The sequence below is a fragment of the Canis lupus genome, chromosome 2 (assembly GCF_003254725.2).
Source record: "Canis lupus dingo isolate Sandy chromosome 2, ASM325472v2, whole genome shotgun sequence".
Taxonomy (NCBI): Eukaryota; Metazoa; Chordata; class Mammalia; order Carnivora; family Canidae; genus Canis; species Canis lupus.
In genome coordinates, this window is record NC_064244.1 from 19,463,765 (window position 1) to 19,487,170 (window position 23,406).

The 23,406-nt window shown below is 36.0% G+C and overlaps 1 protein-coding gene across 4 annotated transcripts in view; it reads left to right on the forward strand.

The window, feature by feature from the left end:
• The first annotated feature begins 275 nt into the window (after positions 1–275).
• The window catches only part of MINDY3 (MINDY lysine 48 deubiquitinase 3), an 84,319-nt gene continuing 61,188 nt past the window's right edge, over positions 276–23,406 (forward strand). For 2 of the 4 annotated variants that reach the window (XM_025445091.3, XM_035713357.2), the window contains exons 1-6: positions 276–602; positions 12,869–12,948; positions 16,573–16,633; positions 18,310–18,483; positions 21,797–21,848; positions 22,708–22,822. In XM_025445091.3, the coding sequence (XP_025300876.3) occupies positions 509–602; positions 12,869–12,948; positions 16,573–16,633; positions 18,310–18,483; positions 21,797–21,848; positions 22,708–22,822 (576 nt within the window). In that variant the 5' untranslated portion in view covers positions 276–508. Of the gene's footprint in view, positions 603–12,868; positions 12,949–16,572; positions 16,634–18,309; positions 18,484–21,770; positions 21,849–22,707; positions 22,823–23,406 lie in introns of those variants that run through there. The other 2 variants (XM_035713359.2, XM_049100417.1) reach the window with 2 other exon arrangements.

Here is a 23,406-nt window from a genome sequence, read left to right on the forward strand (position 1 = left end):
TCGGAGCCTGCAGCCAGGACCAGGGCAGCGCGCCAAGGGAGGTGCTCCCGGTTGGTGACAACAGGCCCACGCCCAGGGAACGCGGCGCGCCAGCCCGGGCGAACACCGAGCACCCCACCTAAGGCCGGGGCTGAGACCTCGCAAGCCCGCGGCCTCCAGGGAGGTCCGAGGCTCTTCCGGCCCGCCACTTCCGCTTCCGGTGCGGCGACTCCCGGGCCCGCCCGGCGTGGGGCGGGGGGGGCGGAGGCGGGGGCGGGGCGGTCGCGAACAGGGAGCCGGAAGTGGCCCGGCACTTCCGGTACGGGGAAACTCCTTGCTGCCGCTCGGGGCTGGCTTGACAGGCGCGGTGTCTGCGAGTAGCTCGGTGTCTCCTTGCGTCTTCCTCACGTCCACGCTCCGAGCTTCGTTTGCCGCAGCTGTCCCGCCACTCCTGTCTCCGCAGGCGCCCCTTCCCCATGTGCCGGGGCAGGAGTCCTGAAAGCGAAGACCCGCTCGCCGGTACCCCATCATGTCCGAACTGACTAAAGAGCTGATGGAGCTGGTGTGGGGCACCAAGAGCAGCCCCGGCCTCTCCGACACCATCTTCTGCCGCTGGACGCAAGGTACCCTGGCTGGGCTCTGGCTTCCCTGCACAGAGCCTCGCCGAGACGCCTCTGGCGCCACAGCTCCCCCCCCCCCCCACGGCTTAACCCCCCTCCCGCCCTGCACTCTTGTCCCACTTGTCCTGCTCGGGTCTGAAACTGGACTTTCTAGAAACGCCCTGCCTGCCTTGGGGGTGGGGGTGGGGGAGTGGTTGAGCTGGAGAATGGTTACAGCGAGATGGTTACACTCAGGACCCGAAGTGCCTCTGCCCCTCCCTGGGCTGGAGAGACGGGGTGGTGATGGGTGGTGATGGGATGGGGGGGGGTGACACCGAGGGCGTGCCCTGTGCGCCCCCCCCCCAGTCTTCACCCCCCCCCCCAACAAGGCTTCACGTTATTGGTGTTTGGTTTAATTTTGGGAGAGAGAGCCAAGTCCACTGGAAAGTCAAAGAGCCTTTGTTGTTTGTATCTTTTTTTTTTTTTTTTTTTTTTAAGATTCTATTTATTTATTCATGATAGAGAGGCAGAGGGAGAAGCAGGCTCCATCCCGGAGCCCCGACGCGGGACTCGATCCTAGGACCCCAGGATCACGTCCTGGGCCAAAGGCAGGCGCTGAACCGCTGAGCCACCCGGGGATCCTCCCCTGTTTGTATCTTAACGATGTGGTTCGACGTAGGAGTCGGTGTATCAGTAGAGGGTTGCTTGCTGTCAGGTGCCCTCCCGACCCAACGTATCCCGGGTTTGGAGATGGGCTTAGTGATCTCTGAGGGTTAAAAGGAGCGTGGATCATAGCATTTCCTGTGCTGGTTTAAGGTTCCACACAGGATTTTGGAGTTACGTAAGGAGTTTTTTATTCATACGAGTACTAATGAGATAAAAATTGCCATTTATTGAATTTCTGCGCTGTGCCAAGCTCTGCATTAGGTACTTCATACTAGTAGTTAGTTACCTGTGATTCTTAAATTATAACGAAGCACTGCGTCGCACACTAGGTAAGGTGACTTAGGAAAGACTTAGCAAAGTTAAGTGAGGTGAAGAGCCTTTGGAGTAGGAAGGGTCGTGTAATGGAAAACATCACAGGCCAGTAAATGATAGCTGTTCAGTGGTTGTTCAGTCGTTTATTTAGACAATACCAGTTCTCAAAGGATTTAGGGGAATTTTAGCAGTAGTGACTCCCAAGTTCCTATTTCATAGTGTGTGTTTTGTAACAAAAATTCGGGGTTTAAGTAAATCCCTTCCTCTCTCTCCCAGATATGGCTCATTTAAGAGCTGGTAAAATTAGACCATAATGTATTACGGGCAGCTTATTGAGTCCATCACTCTTGTTTTGCAAATGAGGAAAATGAGTGGTGGGGCTAAATGAACAGGCCAAAGTTGCACAAGTTGATAGAATGGGAGTGAATTTACAAGTCTCCCAGTTCTTAATATGGCTCTGTTTTCACTTGTTCCTTTGAGTTTCCAAACCTTAACATGTAATTAGTTTGGCTCTTTTTACACATTTTAATTACATCACTGAAGTCATATTTTCTGAAATCTTGGACGCCTGCATTTGCAGATTTTAAAGCTTACCTTCTACTTTGACTTCATTTATCCTATAGTGAACTGCCCTGAGGTATAAGGGGCTCTGAAGATTTAAGAAAAATTTTACTTCCTGTGTAATTAGCATTGATTAAGCATTTACAACATAGAATAAGATAGTATTGAGCCTTTATGTTAAAACTGCAGATTCCGGGAGAATTCGGAGGCCTTTCTAAGGACTGGTTAAGCGAAGACTTTGGAACAGGTGTATTTTGGTCCCAGGTTCAAATGATTTGACTTAGTTAAGCCTCAGTTTCTTTCTCTATAAAATGCAGATAATAGTAGTGTCAACCTTACAGGGTCGTTGTGAGGATTGAAGGCATGTAAATCCACTGAGGCACTTAGCACGATATCTGACATTGGAAATTCTTAGGACTTCATTTAAAAAGTATTTAATTGGAAGGCTAAGCCAAAGATCACTCTCTGGCCATGACCTGATGATTACAAGAAATTATTGTTTATTTGACGAATACTTTATTTTTACTTTCATTATTTTTTTTTTATTGAAGCAAAGAGGATACGTGATAATTATTACTTAAAGTACGACGTTATGACATATGAGAATACTGTGCCAAGAAATTCCTTAACAGGATTCATTCAGCCACCACCTTTAAAGATATCTTTAAAGATAAAGATTTTTTTTTTTAGAATATGTTTATATTGTGGATATATAATTCTTCATGGTCTTATATTGATCAAGATTTTCAGGCAACCAAATATGTATTTTTAAGTTACCACCTCTGAATCATGAGGGAGGTTGTTAATTGGCTTTGCTTTGTTAACTGCCGTATTCATTTATTCATTTAGAGACAAAAATCATTGCTGATGATTGCTTTGGCAGTCATTTGGGATTATGAGAATAGGCACAAGACACTGCTGCACTTGCCTTACAGCATTTGTAATGTGACACCACCTTTGGCTCTATTTCCTAGTCTGTAACTTTGCTTTGACAACTGTAATCTTAAGAGTTTTTTGGAAGCAAGTTAAAGGTGTAAGATGTTTGGGGTAAGTATTTGTGAAATTATGTTTACATTTTTGAATTAATATTGATCATGTTAATTTTTTTTGACACATTAAGACAAGCTGCAGGAGTTGCTGCAGCACAGAGTTGGATTTTTTAAATTAATTTGGCAGTTTCAGGTAATATGTGAAATCAGTGAGCCACAGAAGTGGCACATCGTTGTTTGAACTCATTTGGCAGTTTTAGATAATTCTCTCCTGCAGTTCCTTTTTCTTTGGGGGGAAAAAAGTTTGGTGGGGTTTTTGTTTTGTTTTGGGTTTTTTGCCAGTTTTTCTTTGAAAGACAAATTACATAATTTAAAGATTTGCAGTTGTTATTTTCTGACTTGGAAATTGAGTCTCCGGCTTTCTTTCCTCCTGCTTAATTTTCTGTGATCATTTTTTAAGAAAAGTATATTTTCTACCTCATTCAGAAGCACCATTTATCCTCTTTGTCCTTCTTCCCACAAACTACAGCAGTGTTCCAGGCCTCTGCAAGTCAGACTTGGTAGGTAGGATGGGAAGGAAGACAAGTAAGAAGCATAGCAAAATGAAGTACATGTAATAGTTAGAACATAAAGAAATAGAGAATTGTGGAATGGGGTGATGTGGATATGCCTTCATTTTAAGCTGAGATTTGAGCGAGCACCGGAAACAACTGAGTTATGCAGTTATCTGAAGAGTGTTCCAGGCAGAGAGACTAGCTGTTATAAAAAATGTGATGCAGGGGGATCCCTGGGTGGCGCAGCAGTTTGGCGCCTGACTTTGGCCCAGGGACGCGATCCTGGAGACCCGGGATTGAATCCTACGTCGGGCTCCCGGTGCATGGAGCCTGCTTCTCCCTCTGCCTGTGTCTCTGCCTCTCTCTCTCTCTCTCTCTCTCTCTCTCTCTCTGTGTGACTATCATAAATAAATAAAAATTTTTAAAAATGTGATGCAGAATATTCCTGGCTTTTTGTTTAAGGAGCAGGAGGGAGACTAGTTCAGCTGAAGATGCAATGAAGGAAAGGAAGAGTAATAAAAAATGATGTGAGAAATCCCTTTCAAAGAATGACCAGTAAAGCCTTATAGGCCATGATAAGGGCTTTGGCATTTATTCTGAATGAAATGAGGGGTCATTGCAGGGTTTGGAGCAGAGAAGAGACATGGCATGACAAGTTTTTAAAAGGACTGATCTCACTGCTGGGTTTGAAGATAGACTGTAGTGGCTTGAGAGAGACAGCAGGATCAAATGAGAGACATTTGCAGTAGTGGTGGCTTAGTTGGACCAGGACAGTAGTGCTAGGGATGGTAGCAAGTGGTAGATAAACCAACTTCCAGCAGAACCAAAATAAGAGTCATCTAGAGCCGACAGGAATAAGTACTAATCTTATAAATGAAAACATTTTGACTTATTGGGAATTTCTGTTTTCTTTTTAGTATTGATTGTCTAGTTCAGTGTTCCGCAAACTTTTTCTGTAAGAGAGTCAGCTGCATTTATTGTTCTGTCTCAATAGTAATCTCTGCCATTGCAGCAAAAGCAGCCCTAGATAATATAGGTATGGCGGTGTTCCAAAACAGCATTTACAGAAACAGGTCAACCCCTGATCTAGATTATAAGCTCTTAGAAACTATTTTTTTTCCTTTTTTCCCTTTCCCCTAAGCTTTATTTATTTATTTATTTATTTGTTTAACCTATAAGATTAACCCAAGAAGGAGAAATACATTTCCTATTTATATCAGTTCATTGTTTTGGGGGGGGGCTTATGGGAATGGGTTAGGGAATAGAGCTACAGTTGATTGAATTTGAACCTGTGGTATATGACAATTTTTGTTATGTAATATGAAAAAAAAGTTTAACAAATAACTTAGGATAAGTGAGGGATCAGTTAAAATATAAGTATCAAATGTATTTATAAGTTAATACATTTATTATTATAATAATTAACATTTTACCAAAGTAATAATGGTAAGTTATTATTATTACTACTACTACTACTATTATTATTATATTATTATTATTATTATTATGAGAGAGTTAGCATGCATAAGCAGGGGGAGTGGCAGAGGGAGACAGAATTTTCAGCTGGCTCCCAGCCCAGGGCAGAGCCCAACTTGGGGCTTTGTCTCATGACTCTGAGATCATGACCGGAGTCGAAACCAAGAATCAGACACTTAACCGACTGAGCTACCCAGGCACCCTGAAACACCAGTATTGATTAATTTTTTCCAAAATGAGGGTAATGTGGATCATATCATTTCAGAAGTGTTTGTTGTTGGACACCTTTTATTTTTCTCAAGAATGGATATTCTTTTCTCCAACCTATCTGAATCATGTCACCTAAAATCCAGTTTTTCTAAACTTAAAATTTACAAGTTTATATGACAAAGTTAATTTCTTGGTACTTTGGATACATAATGTGTTTTTTTAGTTCAAAGTAACTATGATAATTTCTTACATTACACCATGCTTTACAGTTTCTGGAAGTCCTGTTTAATCCTTGCAACAAACATGAGAGATAACAAAGGATAAATGTAGTTTTCCTTATTTTAATAGATGAGGAAAATAAGGCACAGCTCAGATTTGATTTAACCAGTATTATCCAGTTTGTAATGATGATCCAGTCTTTCTATGGGCTTTTGTTTACTTGAGAGCCTAGAATTATGGAGGCAGAAGTTAAAAATTGGTTTGAATAATATAGATACAGAGTAAGTCATGTAAGAGTAAAATATGGGAAAATTACGAAGAGGTTCATGGCTCAGGTTTAAATTAGTTAAGAGGTATAAAACAGATTTCTCTGTCTTCAGTACTATGAAATGTGATACAAAATTACATATTTAGGATTAGATGGCTAATTTCAGATCTAATCAGAAAAAAACATTTTGTGAAAAGACAATTCCTTTTAAAGATAGGAAATATTGAATACATGAATACAAGAGAAATAACTATATCCTAAAAAATTTAAATTCAAGTGAAACCTTATTGTAAGGGGAGAAGCCTACTTAGCTTACTCCTATTTTAGAATACTTAATTTACATTTAGTTGACTTTATTTCATTTTGTGCCCTAATAGCCTTTGTTCATTATCACTTAACACAGTCAAACATGTATACTGTAATTATACAGAATATTAATGTAATTAAACAGAATTTGGAATACAGCAGATCTGCCTAGAATTCTCTCCATGAGGTTTTTATATCTAGCTTACAAAAGCAACTCACTATAATGCTTTTCAGCTATAAGTCCCACTCATGAATCTTGAAAACTACATTACATTATTAGTAATTCTAAGGAAGGTAAGAATGCATTACTGATTCATGTTTATTACATACCCCGAAGTTTGACAGAACCTAAGTTCGCCTCTACCCTTAGGCCCAACATCAGGGATCCTTTCCTTATTTCTAGTAGGAACAGAGCTAGATGGACTGGGGGACCTCTTGGCTGTATCTCCTGTTCTAGGTTGGACCTCTGTTTGGTTATCTTGACATGATAACCAGCACCATCAGATCTCATTTGTCCTTATTAAATTTGTTCTGTGCATTGTACTGTTTCTCATCCTCCCCGTAGCCTGTTGTCTATTCCGTTTCTCCCATGCTGCTGTGTATCGATGGAGAAAATTGTGGTCAGCATCTGCACAAATGTAGTCCTCAAACCTTAGCTGAGCCCTCAGTGTTTGTCTCAGTTCTTTATCTTGTCAGCCTTTCTTAACGTTTTTCAGAATTAACATTCTCCTCAATTTTCTCTCGTTCCCCTCATTCTTACTCAGTAATATCACTTCCTCTTTGCCTGTATATATAATTTAGAAGCCTGTTAAGATTCACTTCTAGGCCAGTGGCTCTGAAGATTTTGAACTCCAGGCCGTATTATACTCTGAAAAATTATTAAGGACTTCAATATGAAAAATAAAATTAATGAGACCTGAGGTATTGTTTTACATTCCTGTAAATCTCTTTGATGTCTGGCTCATTAGAAGATAGCTGGATCCTCACATTTACTTTCTGTTCAGTCTGTTGCGGTCATGTTGTTAGGAAGTGTAGAAAATCCAGCCTCACAAAGATTGTAATTGGTAAGGTGAGAGTCTTACAACAGCCTTTTCAGATAATTGTGGCCATCTGTCTTTGCTACTACACCACAACTTGACAGGTGGTAGTTTCTTAGAGGTTATTTGCAATATGGAATCTGAGCCACATGAATTCATTGGGAATTCATTCCCAATGAATGAATTTTTTGTACTCTGTTAAATTGAAAACCATTGGTTTTGTCTTATATTTTGAGTGGACCTTTACTTGAGCATTTATTTCTAACACTGTGCATTAGTTCTTTAGGAGTCGTTGGTCCACTGGTTTCTGCTGACATTTCCAAATGATAATACATTCCTTTTGACAGTATCAACAGTCCTATTACTATCACCACTGGTGTCATTAGAAAAATATCTAAGAATTGAGTCACTGTGTCAAGTTCACGGTGCTGGATGCGGGTTTTCCAAAATTTTAGTTATTGCTTGAAAGCCTGAAATTTTATCACTGGCAAAAATAACTGTCAGTTATTTTCCTTGAAGTATCAAGCTCACATCATTCACTTCATTCACTTCTGAGAAAGGGTTTGCCACAAACCCAAGTCTGAGTAATCATAGTCTGTCAGTAGCCTCTCAGAATAAAAACAGTGCTCTACAAAAAAGTACTTCCAGCTTGCAATTCAGAAAATTACACACATGCTTTTTCTTGAGACAAAGATCAGTCATCATCAAGGTATGTAGCAGAGGTGCTTTATGGATAGTTGCCATTTTGTCATGCAGAATATTTTTTAAAAGAACACTTTATTCAAGGTCAAGATTTAATAAAAGTAGCATCAGTAAGGGCATTCTTTAGTTAAATGGCTTTTTCTTTATGTTTGAAAGAGGGTGGTTTTATTTACCAGGATGGTGACTGCTAGTACAGTTAATGACACTGCCTTCATGTGTTCTAAGACACCAACAGTAACACCCACCATTGCTATTGTACCGTTGCTATGAATGTCAAGTGTAAAGGTCAAATAATGTCTTAGTATCCTCATATCCTTATGAGAATTATTTTTACCTCTAGTAGATCCCTTGAAAGGGTTTCAGATTTCCAAGGTTCTGTAGACCACACTTTGAGAACCTCTTTTTATCCAGTCCCGTCTCCTGCCTCCATCACTACACCACCACTCTTTCAAGACTTGGAGTCTTTAAACGTCCTCCTTCTCATATAATCACTCTTCTCTTTTTAAACTCATGGCCCTCAGTCTATATAAATAATAATTCTTTATCCAGCTACACTTTTCAGGTTACCATTTTTTTTACAATAATTTTTACCATTATTTTTGTCCAACCTAGAACAGGAGATACAGCCAGGAGGTCCCCCACTGCATCTAGCTCTGTTCCTAATGGAAATAAGGAATGGTTTAAAAAAAAAAAAAAAAAAAAAAAGGTGAATCTCTTCACTTGTTTAAAAGTAGATCGCATTTACTTTTTGTCCTTGGATTCTGAATCACACCTCAACCCTTTAAAGTGGTTTTTCTCTCCAGTGCTCTAGGTTTCTTTTTTTGTATTTTCAGTGATGTGCTTAATCCAGTGTTTTAATTTATGTTTTTACTCAGTAGCATTTGTAGCAAATGACTACTCTTTACTTCCTGGAGGACTTCAGTGTGTTTGTTTTTCTCTTACCTTTCTAATCTTTGTCCTTTGCTCACTCAGCCTCTGCTTATTTTTTAACGTGCCCAACTCTGTCATCTTCGCTTTACATGTTCTCATTTACTTTGACTGCCATGTTGAAGATAATTCAGATTGCTGTGTTTAATCCTAATCCCAATTCCATCATCTTTGTTTTGCATTATCTCCTTTACTTTGACTGCCATGTTGAGGATGATTCAGATTGCTGTGTCTGATCCTAATCCCTGCCCTGAGTTCCAGACCCATGTTTCCCCACTTCTAAATGTTGCCAAGTGGTTATCTCACAACTAAACTTGGCATACCTAGAAACAAAATCCTCCGCTATCTTTCCTTGCAGCAGTCCAGAGAGCATGAACTACACAATATACTAGGAAAACAGTAATAAGAGAACAGGCAAGATACATGTAAGGCAAATAATAAGTAAATAAGCAATAATATATAGTAATCACAGATTATGAAAAATACTGGTTGTGCTGGGGATGGTAGGAGAGACCTACTAAGGTAGGATTATCAGGGAATATCTCTGAGGAGTTAACACCTAAAATGAGTCCTTAAGAATGAAAAGGGGAAAAAAAAGAATGAGAAGGATTCAGCTTTCTGAAAAGAGAAGGGGAAATGAATGGAGAAGGAATAGAGCTAACATAAAGATCTTGGGATGTTCTAAGGTCACTGTAGATAAAGTGAGAGTGAACTGAAGAAATGTGGGTTTGATAGTTATGGTGTCTTTTAAAGACATGAAAAGGAGTTTGACTTTCATTCTAATTGCCATGAGAAGCCACTGAAACGTATTAAGCAGGTTATGATAACATCTGATTTCCAAGTCTACCATATTCCTTTGGTAACTCTATGGTGAACAAATGACGATGGAGTGGGATCGGTGGGGAAAAATGAGGACATCTCATTGGAAACTCTTAACGGTACTCTAGGTGAGAGATGACAGTGGTTTAAACTTCAGGGTAGATCAGAGATGGGCTACAAATGGACATCTAGAAATCACGGTTTGGGGTCTTGAACCAAGAAGATCTTGCCTTAAAGTGACAGAGAAAGGTTAGCAAGTGTTTCAAGTGCAGGGCACAATATATTCAAAAAGGGTAAAAAACCTGAAAGAAAATAGATATTTGAGGACCTGAAAGAATCTCAGCCTGAAGTCTAAGAGGAAGAATGGTAAAGGATGAGTTAGGAGATTTAGGTAGAAACCAGATCATACAGGACACGTTAAGTAAATTAGACTCTGTTTATGTCTAGAGTTGTAATCTGGGCTGTATTTGAGGATTCCCTGATTATAACCAGTAATGGGAATCTTGGGAGTAGATGAGTTACCCAAGGAGAATGTATGAAATGAAAAGAACATAGATCCTAAAGCCAAGACATGAGGAACATTAGCTTTGAAGAGGAGTTGACCGAGGGGATGGAGAAGAAACTGAAAAGGGAAATTTGTAACAAGAGGGACCAGTAAAGCCAAGGGGCAAGGTTTTTCAGAAGAAATCTGTGGTTAGCATTTCAGGTGATTCTCTGGAGAGTAATTGAGAAGAGCTTGTGAAATCATCTGTACTGTTCATTGACCGAGTTGGTGAGAATGAATTTGGTGCAGTCATAGGTTGAAAACCAAATTTTGAGGGTTGAATAAATTGTGAGGTAAGGAGATTGAGACAGTGCATTTAGACAACTAAGTGGGCTTTGAAAGGGTGGTGGTTGGAGTTTGGGGTGGGTTTTTTTCTTTAATGGTCAACTGAATTTTTTAAAAAATTTAGACTTAACTTTTTTAGAGAAGTTTAAAGTTTATAGCAAACCTGTGGGGAAGCTACAGAAATTTCTCACATACCTCCTACTCCCACAGCATGTATAGGCTCTGCTATTATCATTACCCCCCACCAGAGTGGAGTATTTGTTAATAAATGAACCTGCACTGACATATCATCATCACCCAAGGTCCATAGTTTACAGCTCAGTCTTGGTGTTCTACATTCTCTGGGTTTGGACAAATGTATAATGACATTTATCCATCATTATGGTTTCATAGTATTTTCACTGCACTAAAAGTCTTCTGTGCTTTGCACATTCATCCCTCTTCCTCTCTCCCTCCACCAATCCCTGGAAACTACTCATCTTTTTACGGTTTACATAGTTTTGCCTTTTCCAGGATATCATATAGTTGGAATCATATGGTATGTAGCCTTTTCCAGTTGGTTACGTCCCTGAGTAATATGCACTTAAGGTTTCTCCATGTCTTTTTGTGACTTGTGAGCTCATTTATTTTTTAGTGCTGGATTATAGTTTGTTGTTTGGATGTACCACAGTTCATTTACCCCATTCACTTACTGAAGGACAGCTTAGTGGCTTCCAAGTATTAGCAATTATGAATAAAGGTGCTAGAAATATCTGTGTGGAGGTTTTTGTGTTGACATAAGTTTTCAGCTCTTTACTCAAAGTGCTTTTGATGGATTCTTAAGGAGGATTTTTTTGTTTATAAATATGTAAGATACATGTTTAAGTCCTATTTGAAAGAGAGGGATTGAAAGGTTAAGAGAGAGGAGGTGGGATGGAATAGGATCCTCTATGCTATTTCTTATCTCAGTTGCTCTCACCTGGTGTCTCAAGCTAGAAACTTCAGTCTGCTCTAATTTCTTTGCCCCACTTGCACATGCTCATCAAATCTTAATTTTTACCATAGGAAATACTGTTTAGGTGCAGTTTCTTCTCTCCACACTAATGTGAATTTTATTAAGTTGATACCATCTCCATATGGCTGTTCAAACAGTCTCCTCCCCATTTTATTCCTTTAAAAAAGAGGGGAGAAAACAGTATGATCATATTACAGTTCAGTTAGGACTTGTCATGGTCTGGCCCTTCCCACTATTAACCTCTTGTCCGCTTTCCCTCTTCCAATGTACCATCTTCCCCATGCTACCCCCATACTATATACCCTCAGCTATATTAAATTTTCCTCTGCCCCATAAACTTGCCCTGCTCTCACCAAACCTTTTTCCTTTTAATAAAGGTGTTTTCTTCACCTAAAAATCATTCCTCATCTTCATCCTTGCAAATTCCTATTAAAAATCACCGAGTCCCCTGTTGTGACTTGACTCAGAGTAAATCATTCCTTTCTGTATCCAATAATACTGTATTCATACTTCTGTTTTATGTTCATTTGTTCATCTGTCTGTGTTCACCTGTATCATTGGCTCCTGTAGACCAGAGACTCTGTCATTCATGCATACATGCTGGATGCTTGCTGTAGTATCTTAGGTTCATTAAATGTTTGTGGGATGAATGACTAAAACTACAACAGTTAGTGAAACTTTACGTATTCCAAGCATATTGGAATTGGAAACCATCATTTTAAGATAACTAGACAGAGATCTAGGGAGGCAAAATGATTTCCCAGCAGTGTTACAGAGAGCGTCCTGTCACTCAGTCCTCTGGACTTCTGGCCCTGTGCTATCTGTAGGAACATCTACGGGTCACTCTCAGTCAGTGCTGGCTGGGTAATAGCGAAATTAAGATAGAGCTGGTTTGAACACATTCACTGTCTATGATGCCATTTAATTTTTAGTTTATACAATATGACTCAAAGATTGAAATGCAAAAAGATTCTGTATGGAAAGGGTCCTAAAAATTCTGGTTGAATTCAGTAGATAGACTCATCTTTCTTCAAATAAGTTATTTAATTTAGTGTTCTTTTACAGAGGTCCACACTTTATCCCCCTAGTCCATTTAGAGGGATCCCTAGGTAACAAAATTTTGTGTGTGCATGTGAGAGAGAATGAGAGAGAGTGCGTGCGTGTGTGTGTATGTGTGTGTGTGTGTGTCTGTTTACATGCATTTGGGGCACAGGGATGGGAGCATAGGCTCCAGATCTTTTTTCAGAGGGTTCCTTGATTCCCCCCCACCCCCCCGAAAGTTAAGAACCATTGTGCCTAAATAATTTGGAGATATTTTGCTTTTGTAATAAGTGATCTTTCTCAAGCAAAGTACATTAAAAATTCTTTGGGCTGCTGTTTGAATTACATTTTTAATCTTTGCTACTTGCTTTCATTTTTAGGGTTTGTGTTTAGTGAATCAGAGGGATCTGCATTAGAACAGTTTGAAGGTGGCCCCTGTGCTGTTATTGCACCTGTTCAGGTAACATAGACTACTTTACCAACTCCTTAGAGGGACATGTTCAAACGTTTCATACTTGACTTTTCATTTTCTAAACTGTCTATATGTAATGAGATATGATCAGTTATCTCTTTTGTTCATGTAAATTACTATAAATATCCAAAATAAAAAGTGAATTCAGAACATGGGCAGGTTATACAGCAATAGCCTTTCAGCTGTTTTTATTGTCAAGAAAACGTAATATGTGTTCCCTGACATTCAGAAAACAAGGAATTAATGATAATGACCTCTTTCTAATACAGTGATCCTGTCAAGTTATGATTTTTTATGCCGTTGTTAGGTATATCATAGCAATAGTATTATTTTCATTTGTTCTCTATGTAAAAATGATTTTCCTACAAAGTTGAAGATCAGTTAATATCTTCATGCTCTAAAACCCTACACATTTTAAAAATAAGTTGTATTTTATAGTTGTAGGCTGTAGCTTTGGCTTTTAAAATAAAATTGTAATAACTGACTTCAGAATTTCCACAATTTTTTTAAAAAGATTTTTTCTTTGCACAAGATAGTGTTAATCTGAATATATGTGTATGATTTTGCATCCTAATGTGTTGTTCAAATTTCAAAGGCTGATTTGCTGCAAATGTTACGTAGTTAAAACCATGAATTGAATTTTCAGTTTACTTTAATACCTAAATTGTCTGAACAGCAGTGTCATTTCACAACTGTGCTAAGAAGAGCTGGAATTTATTATGTTTTAATCAGCACGTTTTGAAAATACATATTTAATGTGATATATATTATTCATTGGGCATAAAGAATGCATTCCTGAACTGTTAGCTGCAAAGTAAATTTGTCTTATACCCCACATTATTAAATTAAAAATTTATATGATTCCAAAATATATCCTTTATGGATCATCATTTTATTTCTTCAAAGGGCAAAATTGATTTTTTTTTTTTTTTTGCTTTAGTGGAATTATAAAAAAAATTAAGAAAAATTTGAATGTTTGAATGTTGCCTGGGAGTTACTTAATATAAATTTAACTGTAAATTAGTAGTAGAGTTGTTATACTTTTAGGCTGGGGCAGTTTTGGTTGCTAGCAGAATCTTATCTGAATTTGAAGATTCCTTGTCCTGTCTGTATTTAAATTAGGTTATATTGACACTGCCCCTACTGGATTTTTACTGAAAGTCTATTTTTACTAAAAGTCTATTTAACTATATTGTTAAATGCGAGATGTACCACAGGAGTCCCCTGTTTTATAAAATTCAGTATATTTCCACAATGATAGCTATTTTTGCAAGGGATAATTGTAATGTTCAAAGCCCTCTTGTATCTTTGAGGTGGTAATTTAGTTTCATAGTTACATAAATCTTTTCAATCAGTAAGAATTTTGTGTTTTTTAAAAATATTTCAATGTAAAAGTCAGAACTACGCCATTGAGCCTAATGAAGGGAAATGAGCAAGTCCTAGATATTAAAACTTTTTTAAACTATAAAAATTAGAACATGATACTCTTGCCAAAAGAATAGGCATATTATGGAACCTAGTAGTTAATGCAGGAGTAGACCACGTTACATATAGCAATTTACCGAGAATTTATTATGTATCATGATAAAGAGGTAACTATAAATCAGTGGTAGAATAAAATGAAATTTAATGAATGTCACTGATAAGAGTGGTTGCCAGTTTGAGGGGAAAAAACTGAATGTAGGTCATCTGATACCATGTACCAAATATGTTCTTGGTACAATATTTAGCCACAGAAAAACAAATGCTACTATATTGTCAACACTAAGAGAAAGGGTGAGGTCCAGGCTCAGGAAAATATTTGCAGTGACTATTAGCATTAAGTGGATATTGTTTTTCTTATACAATGAACGTGTACAAATTGGTTAGAAAAACACTAAAACTCTAGTGGTGAAATAATGTGTATGCAGTCATAACAGGTGGAATAATGATGGACAGCCAAAGAATCATGATGTTCATCCTCACTAGGAATCCATAAAAGTACAAATAAAACAGTAACTAGATTCTATTACTTACTCTAAGTTTTAAATATAAAATAATTGCCAGTGCATGTAAGAGTAGGATGATGCTGGCATATTCATATTGCCATATAGTACATTTGTACTTTGATTTGGGGAAAGAATTTACATTATAACAGGAACCATAATGCAGATTTTTTTTGACAAAATCATTGTATTTCTGTGAGTCTTTCTTAAAGAAGTAATCCTTAATATGGAAAAAAGTTGTATTCAGTATGAAGTTTTTATATTTATAGTAGTAAAAGAAAAAATTTATAAACCTAATGTACTGTAGTTTAAATGTGAAATAAGGTTTGAGTAAATTTTGATAGCTCAATCGGCAATTAGTGATTAAGAATTATAGTTATGAATCCTGTGGGAAAACAGAAAAATGGGAAACATAATCACATACCCATTATGCTTCTCACTTGTAATAAAAATTTAAAGCAGGTATAAAAGAAAGACTGGAAGGAAGCATATCAAAGTATAACAGCGATCGTATTAGTGGTGAAATAATGGATATCCCACCTCACTTTTCCCAAGTTTTGTAATCTAGTTATATTCCTCAGTTTTATGGTTATTACCATACTAGGGAAAAGTTAGAAGCCCTTATTTGTAGTATTTGTAGATTTTACTTCTATTAAGAATGTTAGACTATTCCTTAGTTTTTTGTTCAAGCACTTTGAAATGATTGCTTATTAGGTGCCAGGTACTGTGCTAAGTGCATTATGTAGATTATTTCATATAATCCTCACTGCAACCTTTTAAAGTTTATGCTATTATTATTTTTGGTTAGTAAAGTAGTGGAACCAAGATGCACCCCTAGGTGTGTCTGACCTCTTAGCAATACACTACAGCTTTCAAACATGTGAGAAGCGTCAAAGAACTTCTTTCTTGGATCTGCCCCCTGTAGATTCAGATACAGTAGGTGGAGCCTAAGGATCTTCATTTTTAATAAACAAGTCAGGTGACTAGGATGGAAATGATCTTTCAACTGCATTTTGAGAAGGAAACACTATACTGAGCTGCTTTCTATCAATTCATGAGTGTAACATAGTTGACGCACTTAAGGAAAGTGAGAAAGCAATTTGTTTTTTCTTTTGAATCTTACAGTTTTTTTAGTTAAACCAGGAATTTAGGAACTCCTTATCTTATAATAAAGTGATGAGTCTCTTTATTCTCATATCACAAGTCAGAACTAATAGAGCAGAACCACCTTTGTATTTTGATTTCTTTTCCCCCAAGGAATCTAAGAGAAATGTAGTCTTTTCCCTATTTCTAGAGTCTTCACTTTGTGAATGAGCAGTAAGTTTCTTTAATTTTCAGGTTCTGTGTCTATTGTTTTGAGTCGGTTATTCTATTTGCCAGAAAATACATATTATGAAAGAAGAATTTTATGGATCTAGAATCAAGTTTATAGTAGTGTATTCTGAATAATATGCTCATTTACCATTGAATGTGAAGGGAAACTATCTGAATTTTTTTAGCACTATTAAGTAGATAATAAAGGAGGTACAAATTAGGGTTGTTGTTTTTTTTTTTCTATTTTAAAATAAAGGAAAATGAAGGTATGCTTATAATGCATTCTAATAACTATTGCTTTAATTGTATAAAGGCATTTCTTTTGAAGAAGCTCCTGTTTTCTTCAGAGAAGTCTTCTTGGAGGGATTGCCCAGGTATGATAGTGGTCTTCTATAAATTTTTCCTTCACCTTCTAATTTATAGATGATCTATGCAGCTTTCATTGGCATTAGTTGAACTGAAATTATTTATTTTAAAAAGTAAACTATAAATGGGATTTTTTTCTTGAGATTTATTTTTTTCAGTGTTTCAGAAAGTTCTGTGACTCCAAATTTTAATGTGTATACTCAGAAATTCCATTTCCCCAAGACTTCTAAGACAGAATAATAGAACAAAGGGCAAAACATTTGGCCTCTCACTAAAAGGTTGGGCCATTTCCTTGAACTGTTGAATGACAGTATGGGGTAAGGAAGAGTCCTTTGTGTTTTGTCTTAGCTCTGAGCAAGAACTCATAGTTATCTTTGTAATCCTGCAACTTTTAGGACTGTGCCTTACACAATGCAGATAATACTGCAAATAACTCTGGATTAAATCGCAAACGAAGCTGTCCTAGCATCTGCAATATGATTAGGTCAGAGAGCTGTGTGGTGCTGCCTGATAATAACAAACATTTGCTTAGTACTTGACAGTTCACAAAGTCTTTCCTTCCCTAAGTGAACAATTTCGGGTGAACCTCACAATGACTTCTGGAAGAACATGGGATATATTCTAATCCTAGTTTGGTATATAAAAGCAAAAACTGTTTCCATTCCAAACCATACCCATAGAATCTGTTGATTGTAAATTTAGGAGTTAAAGTGTCATTCGTGTCTTTTTTATTAATTAATAGCTGAAATGCAACATAAATTTTAGTAGAAAAGAAACCAAGAATACTATTAACATCAGTGTTTTATTGGTAAAATTTATAATATTTCTTGCATAGAAATATATTCACATTGATAAAATATATAGCATTGTTATAAATGTAAATGTCATGGTGGTTATAAAATAAAATGACATAATTCCTGCCTTCAAAAAACTGCTCATCTATTAAAAGAAGTAAAATTCTCCCCATAGCATAAAATTTTACATAGGGTACACATACACATCTTATCCCATTTGAAAGTTTCAGGGGGCAGCGCTGCTTTTGGAGAGCTATACTGCTTGAAAATGGAAGGTGGCTAAGTCTCAAGAACAAATTATCTGAGCATTTTTCTCATTGCCCTTTTCTATAGAGGTCTAATGTTCAGATCACCGCAGTCTAGTATCAGGAGTTTCTATATTATACAACATAACCATGATGGCATCTGCTGATGTCATGAATTGTGGTATTGTATATGCTGTGTGTTACCTCATTATCCTTACCCTGTGGGACAAGGAGATCAAAGATTAGACTAACTCAGAAATGAGGAAAAAATAGAAGTCTCAGCAGACCCTCACAATGTGCCTGGTTCTGACAGGAAAGGAGACCTCAGGGCTCCCGTTGCAGCCTAAGGAAGGGGAAAGATCAGTATCAGGTTATTCCAAGTAATGTATATATTCTTCCTCCTAATTTTTAATTCTTCATTTTTCAGCATTCTTTTTCTAATTAATGGCAATATTTAATAGTGATGACATTTTAACCCTCAAGCACTTTTTTTTTTAATGTAAGATTGGTTACTGGGGGGAGGGGAGGGAATCTTCCACTTAAAATGCTTGATTTTCATTATTAAAACATTCTTAATATTGTTATCCATGATAGGATTTTTTTTTCAAATAAAATCATTATAACTGATACTTTGGTTATTTTTAGAGGAAGAGCGGAAGGAACTCCTTTGTCATACCTTATGTGATATTTTAGAAAGTGCTTGTTGTGACAACTCTGGATCTTACTGCCTGGTTTCCTGGTTAAGAGGAAAGACAACCGAGGAAACAGCTAGTATTTCTGGGAGTCCTGCAGAGTCTAGTTGCCAAGTGGAACATTCTTGTAAGATACATTTTTATTTCCTGAAGTAATTTCTTGTATCTTTGTTGTAATGAAACTACTGAAAAATTAAAAGATATATATTTAAAATTTTCATAATACATCTTTTTTAGCCTAAGCTTAATTGATGAGCCTTAATATTTTTCATTTCCCTGTCAGTTATTTTAGTTGCTGGAGGATATTGCACTTGTGTATCTTGCATTTTTGGAAAAAAGAAAGGAAATGCATCTATTAAACTTTTAAAAAATTTTAGTTAATTTCTGCTTGATGACCCTCTCTGAGCTTTGGAATTCTCATTTAGAAAGTTTGAAGAACATAATCCTACATACTTTAGTTTTAGATGCTTTAATGTTGGTGTTTGTTTTTTCTTTCTTTCTTTCTTTCTTTTCTTTTTTTTTTTTTTGGTATTGGAAAAGGGATTTTTGGACATTAGAAAATTTCTTAAATATCTTTGGTTTCTTAGAGCAAAGATGGGGGCATTATTCTTCATTACATTTTGTTTGGTTTCCTCCTGAATTTTTTGGACATTGTGTAATACAGTCTACATGTAAGGATTATTTTAAGGTAGTTTTAAAAAAGAGATTTTATTCCTTCATTCAAGTTTTTCATTATTGGGGATTTCTCTTTAAATAATAGCTACTCTTATTCATAAAAAACATATATTCTGTGGATTTTTTAGCCTTTGAAAATTCTTATGTAATTGACCTCAAAACTGCCAGAATGAACTAGTAAAATGGAGACTTCTGGTTGTACTGAAGCTAAGTAAAGAGTTGCTTTTCTGTTTTTCTTTTCAGGAATTATCTTGCTAGTATGTGACTTTTGATAATTGGTAGCTCCGTGTGCTTATATTGAAAAAGTGACTTATTCTACCTATGATGCATTCTGTTAACTATCATCTCTGCAGAAATTATTTTTAAAGAAATTGGACACCTGATTTATAGAGAGTACGTTTTGATTACTCATGATACACATCTCAATTTCCATGTAGGATTATCCCTAAGGTATTACTGTCTCCACAGGCTGAAATGGCTCTGATAATGTCAGCGTCTTCTTTCTCTGCAGTGATAGTGGCAAATTCTCATAGTACATTTGCAAAGAATAATTTTTAAAATTTAAACAGTTGAATGACGTTTCCTTTTTAGGCCTTTCAAACATAGCCTTTCAAAAAGGATTTAACATACTTTTAGAGTTGATGATGACAGCTGAAGAAAACAAGTGGAAAATATTTACAAGGATGGTAGTCAAAAATCTTAAGATTGGTTTTAAAGTATTTTTCAGGTTTTACTGGGTTGCGTGGAAGCATGTTTAATAGTTGTATTTAGGACATGAAACTTCAGACAGAGGAAAGTTGTTTTAAAAAATTTTTAAAAGTTGTTTAAAGAATATCCTCTTAAAGCCAATCTATATATTAATATGCAAAAAAAAATAGTAAGATCTTCTCTTTTAACATTTTTCATTTGTATTTTTGTAGTACACTCTGAACTTAACCATGGGGTATACTGTACATTTCTGTAGTTAGAGGTTAAATTGCTCTAGGTTAAATAGCCTCATAATGTATTCACTTTGGTATGTCAGTAACTAGGTGGGCATGTTAGATTTAGTTCCTCTTCAGAAAACATATTTTAGTAGTTTTCCACTTTGCTTTGCCTCATTTTAAAAGTGGACATGAAATCAAGCCGTATATTAAATCTGTTCTTAGTACTGTAAAAATTTTTAAAGTTTTGTTAACTGAAAATTTGAGAATTTGCCTTAGATGTTGACAATGCAAAGAACTTACATTACAGTTTTTATTCCGTATAACAATCTGTTTTACCTGTTCTTTCCTTTGTTCCCAGCTATGTTCTTTTTCTTGTGTTTTATATTTTTTCACCATCCTGCCTGCTAAGCTTTTTATTTTGCTTGCCTCTTTTCTCTAAACTATCTTTATGTCTACTTTCATAGTATATACCCAGTAAAATTATTTAGGTAATCAAGCACTGCAAAGCAATTAGTACAATTTGGAAAAGGTTAGGTCGAATTTTTATTTTATCCTGAAATTTTTACATGTGAACTGTTTTCTCCCTTGTCAATAGTACATTGTGCTCAAACATTAATTTCATTGGCTTGTGTGGTGTGTGTAGTTTTTGGCTTTTGGTAACGCACACTTGTTTGCAGTAGTGAATACTCAGGTTCAGTTTCAGTTTGTTTCCCACACAAATCAAAAGCTTATTGAAATTAACCCATTGGACTGGTAAAAATTTTTAAAAATAGTTTAAAACATTTGAAAATTAAAATGATTTTGAAAGGATAGCCTAATGAAACCTTTTTAATCGTAATTCAAAAAATCCTGATTTTGAATTCATGATGAATTAATTTCTTTCGTTCTCAAGTAAGAATTAATATTTAAAAGTACTAAGATTTGCTTTATAAAATATATATAAAATTGTTCATTGTGACAAATTTTTTAGAGTAGGCATTTTGATTCATGTATGAGAGCTTTAAAGATGTTATTTTTGTAAAGGGAGCCAAGACTCTCTGGATTCAGATCTCAGCTCTGCTTGTTGTTTGGTGGTGCTCTAGGGAAGCTTCTTCTCTGCCTCATGTCCTCTTCTATAAAATGGGGATAATTGTGTTGTTAGAGGACTGAATGAGATAAGGCATGTAGCACATTTAGAAGGAGGCCTGGCATGCAGTATAGAGTGCTGCATAAATATTATCTTGGATTTAAATGATTTCTTTCCTTTGTTATTTTTTAAATTTGTAATTGTACTGTATTAATCATAATCTAAATAAGTTACTGAAAACTTCTCTAATAATAGTTGTACAAACAAATGAGGAAACAAACTTAAAGCTGTTGTTGAACCTGTGTAGTTTCCAAGTGCTATGCCTTTTTATACACATTAGTTTAATAATAATTAAACATTAACCTACAGATTTTATATTATAAAGGAGGAAGATTAGCTATGATGATTTTATTTGGATCTATGAATTGAAAGATTATTTTAAAGTGCAGGACACATTTCAGTTGATGTGTGAAGCACTCTGTCAGTAATTTCTCTATTTTATATATTATCTTCGTATAACTGAATTGAAAATAAATGTTATTATTTAATCACCCTTCTACATTCTCAGTATTATACCCATTTTAGTTATAATCATGGTAACTAAGATGCTGAAATAGAAATTTGTGTAACAATAAAGTTGAAAACAAACAATTTTAAGGGAGTAAGGAAATAGGGAAAAATTTTGATTGCTTGAAAGTATTTACAGCCTGCTGTGTGTATCTTGTGTCATTTATTTGCCATGTGTAGTGCTGAAAAGTGTCTTTTATGTATAGCTGCCTTGGCTGTCGAAGAGCTTGGCTTTGAGCGATTTCATGCATTAATTCAGTAAGTAACATTGGAACATTTAAAATACTTACCTTGTGGACACATTGCCATTTTAAGTCTGTTCATACTTGGAAAGGTACTTAGATTTATGTACTTGAGGATTAATTTGTTACCAGTTTTTTAAAAAAAATAATTTCTAAATGTTTACTTAAATAAAACTGATTCCTAAATTAGCTACCAGAATGTGCTTTTCTATAATATTAAAAGCTTCTTCATCATTACAATGAAAAAAAACATTCTAGCTTAATGTTTCTCTGACCTGAAGGAATACAAAGATTTCTAATAGAATAAATATTTGAATTATTGTTTCTTGTTTACCAAAATATGCCTTCTGTGACTTTCATTAAAAGTGCCATATTTTCATTAGAACATTCAACTTTTTAGTATAAAAGGTAAGGATAGCTATGTTGATAGAATTACAGGTGGCATTTGAAACATGACATTAATTTTTTTAAAAGAAGCCACAAATGTACACCTTATCTTTGGATTCAGATATTTATTACATAATTTTCAGGCTTTACAGAGTCAAGTTTTCTTTTTTCTTGAAAACTTCTTAGAGAGGGCTACTTCATTTTTAAAAATGTATAATTATTGTAGAATTTATTGATGCCAGACAGTTCACCTAAGTGTTGAAGAGTTTTCCTGCCAAGTAGGCACTGTGTTTTAATGGTATATATTTAGCAACATTTGTCAGCAATAGCTTTTGCTTTTAATGGCTAAATTTGTATTTGGAAATTTGAGACACAAATCTCATTTGTATGTATACAGTTTAATGTATAAGGTGATTTAAAAATTTTCCCATTTGTCAATGGAATTATTCTCATCATGGTACTAATACTTAATTCTTTTCTCCCCCCAGAAAAAGATCATTCAGAAGTTTATCAGAATTAAAAGATGCTGTCTTGGACCAGTATTCAATGTGGGGAAACAAATTTGGAGTGTTGCTTTTTCTGTATTCTGTGTTACTGACAAAGGTTTGTTTAAGATGCTTCTTCTGGCTTTTATCAGTTTGAATTTCATACTGTTTTTCATGTTCTAATAAGTAATTTTATTTTAGATACTGTTTCTAAATCTCAGAATAAAAATCTCTTGTGCCCATGATAAGGAATCATCAAGTTCTCTTTCCTCACCACTCACTTAGTACTTAACCACTTTCAAACTTGGTTTTACTCCTAGTCTTCTGTGTTATAGAGGTTATCAATCATGTTCTAATTATGAAATGCACTCAGTTCTTCTGAATTTTATTTTCTTTCATCTTCACAGTATCTGGCATTTGACCTTAATGCCTTCTGAAACTTTCTGACCCTCAGTCCCTCTCTTAACTTACCTGATAAATCACTGTGCCTTTGTATAATATCTCACAATCTCACCTCCCCCACACATACCTTTTTTTTTGATAGCTTCATTTTCTTCTTTATCTCCTGCTCCTTTCTTTCCCCTTCTAAAATTTTATATTCTGGAAATTTTCAGTCCCTGTCTACCATAGACTTTTACTTTTATGGGCATTTTAATCTCTCAACTTTTATGTGGATAATTCCAGTGTGTACATCTCCTGTCC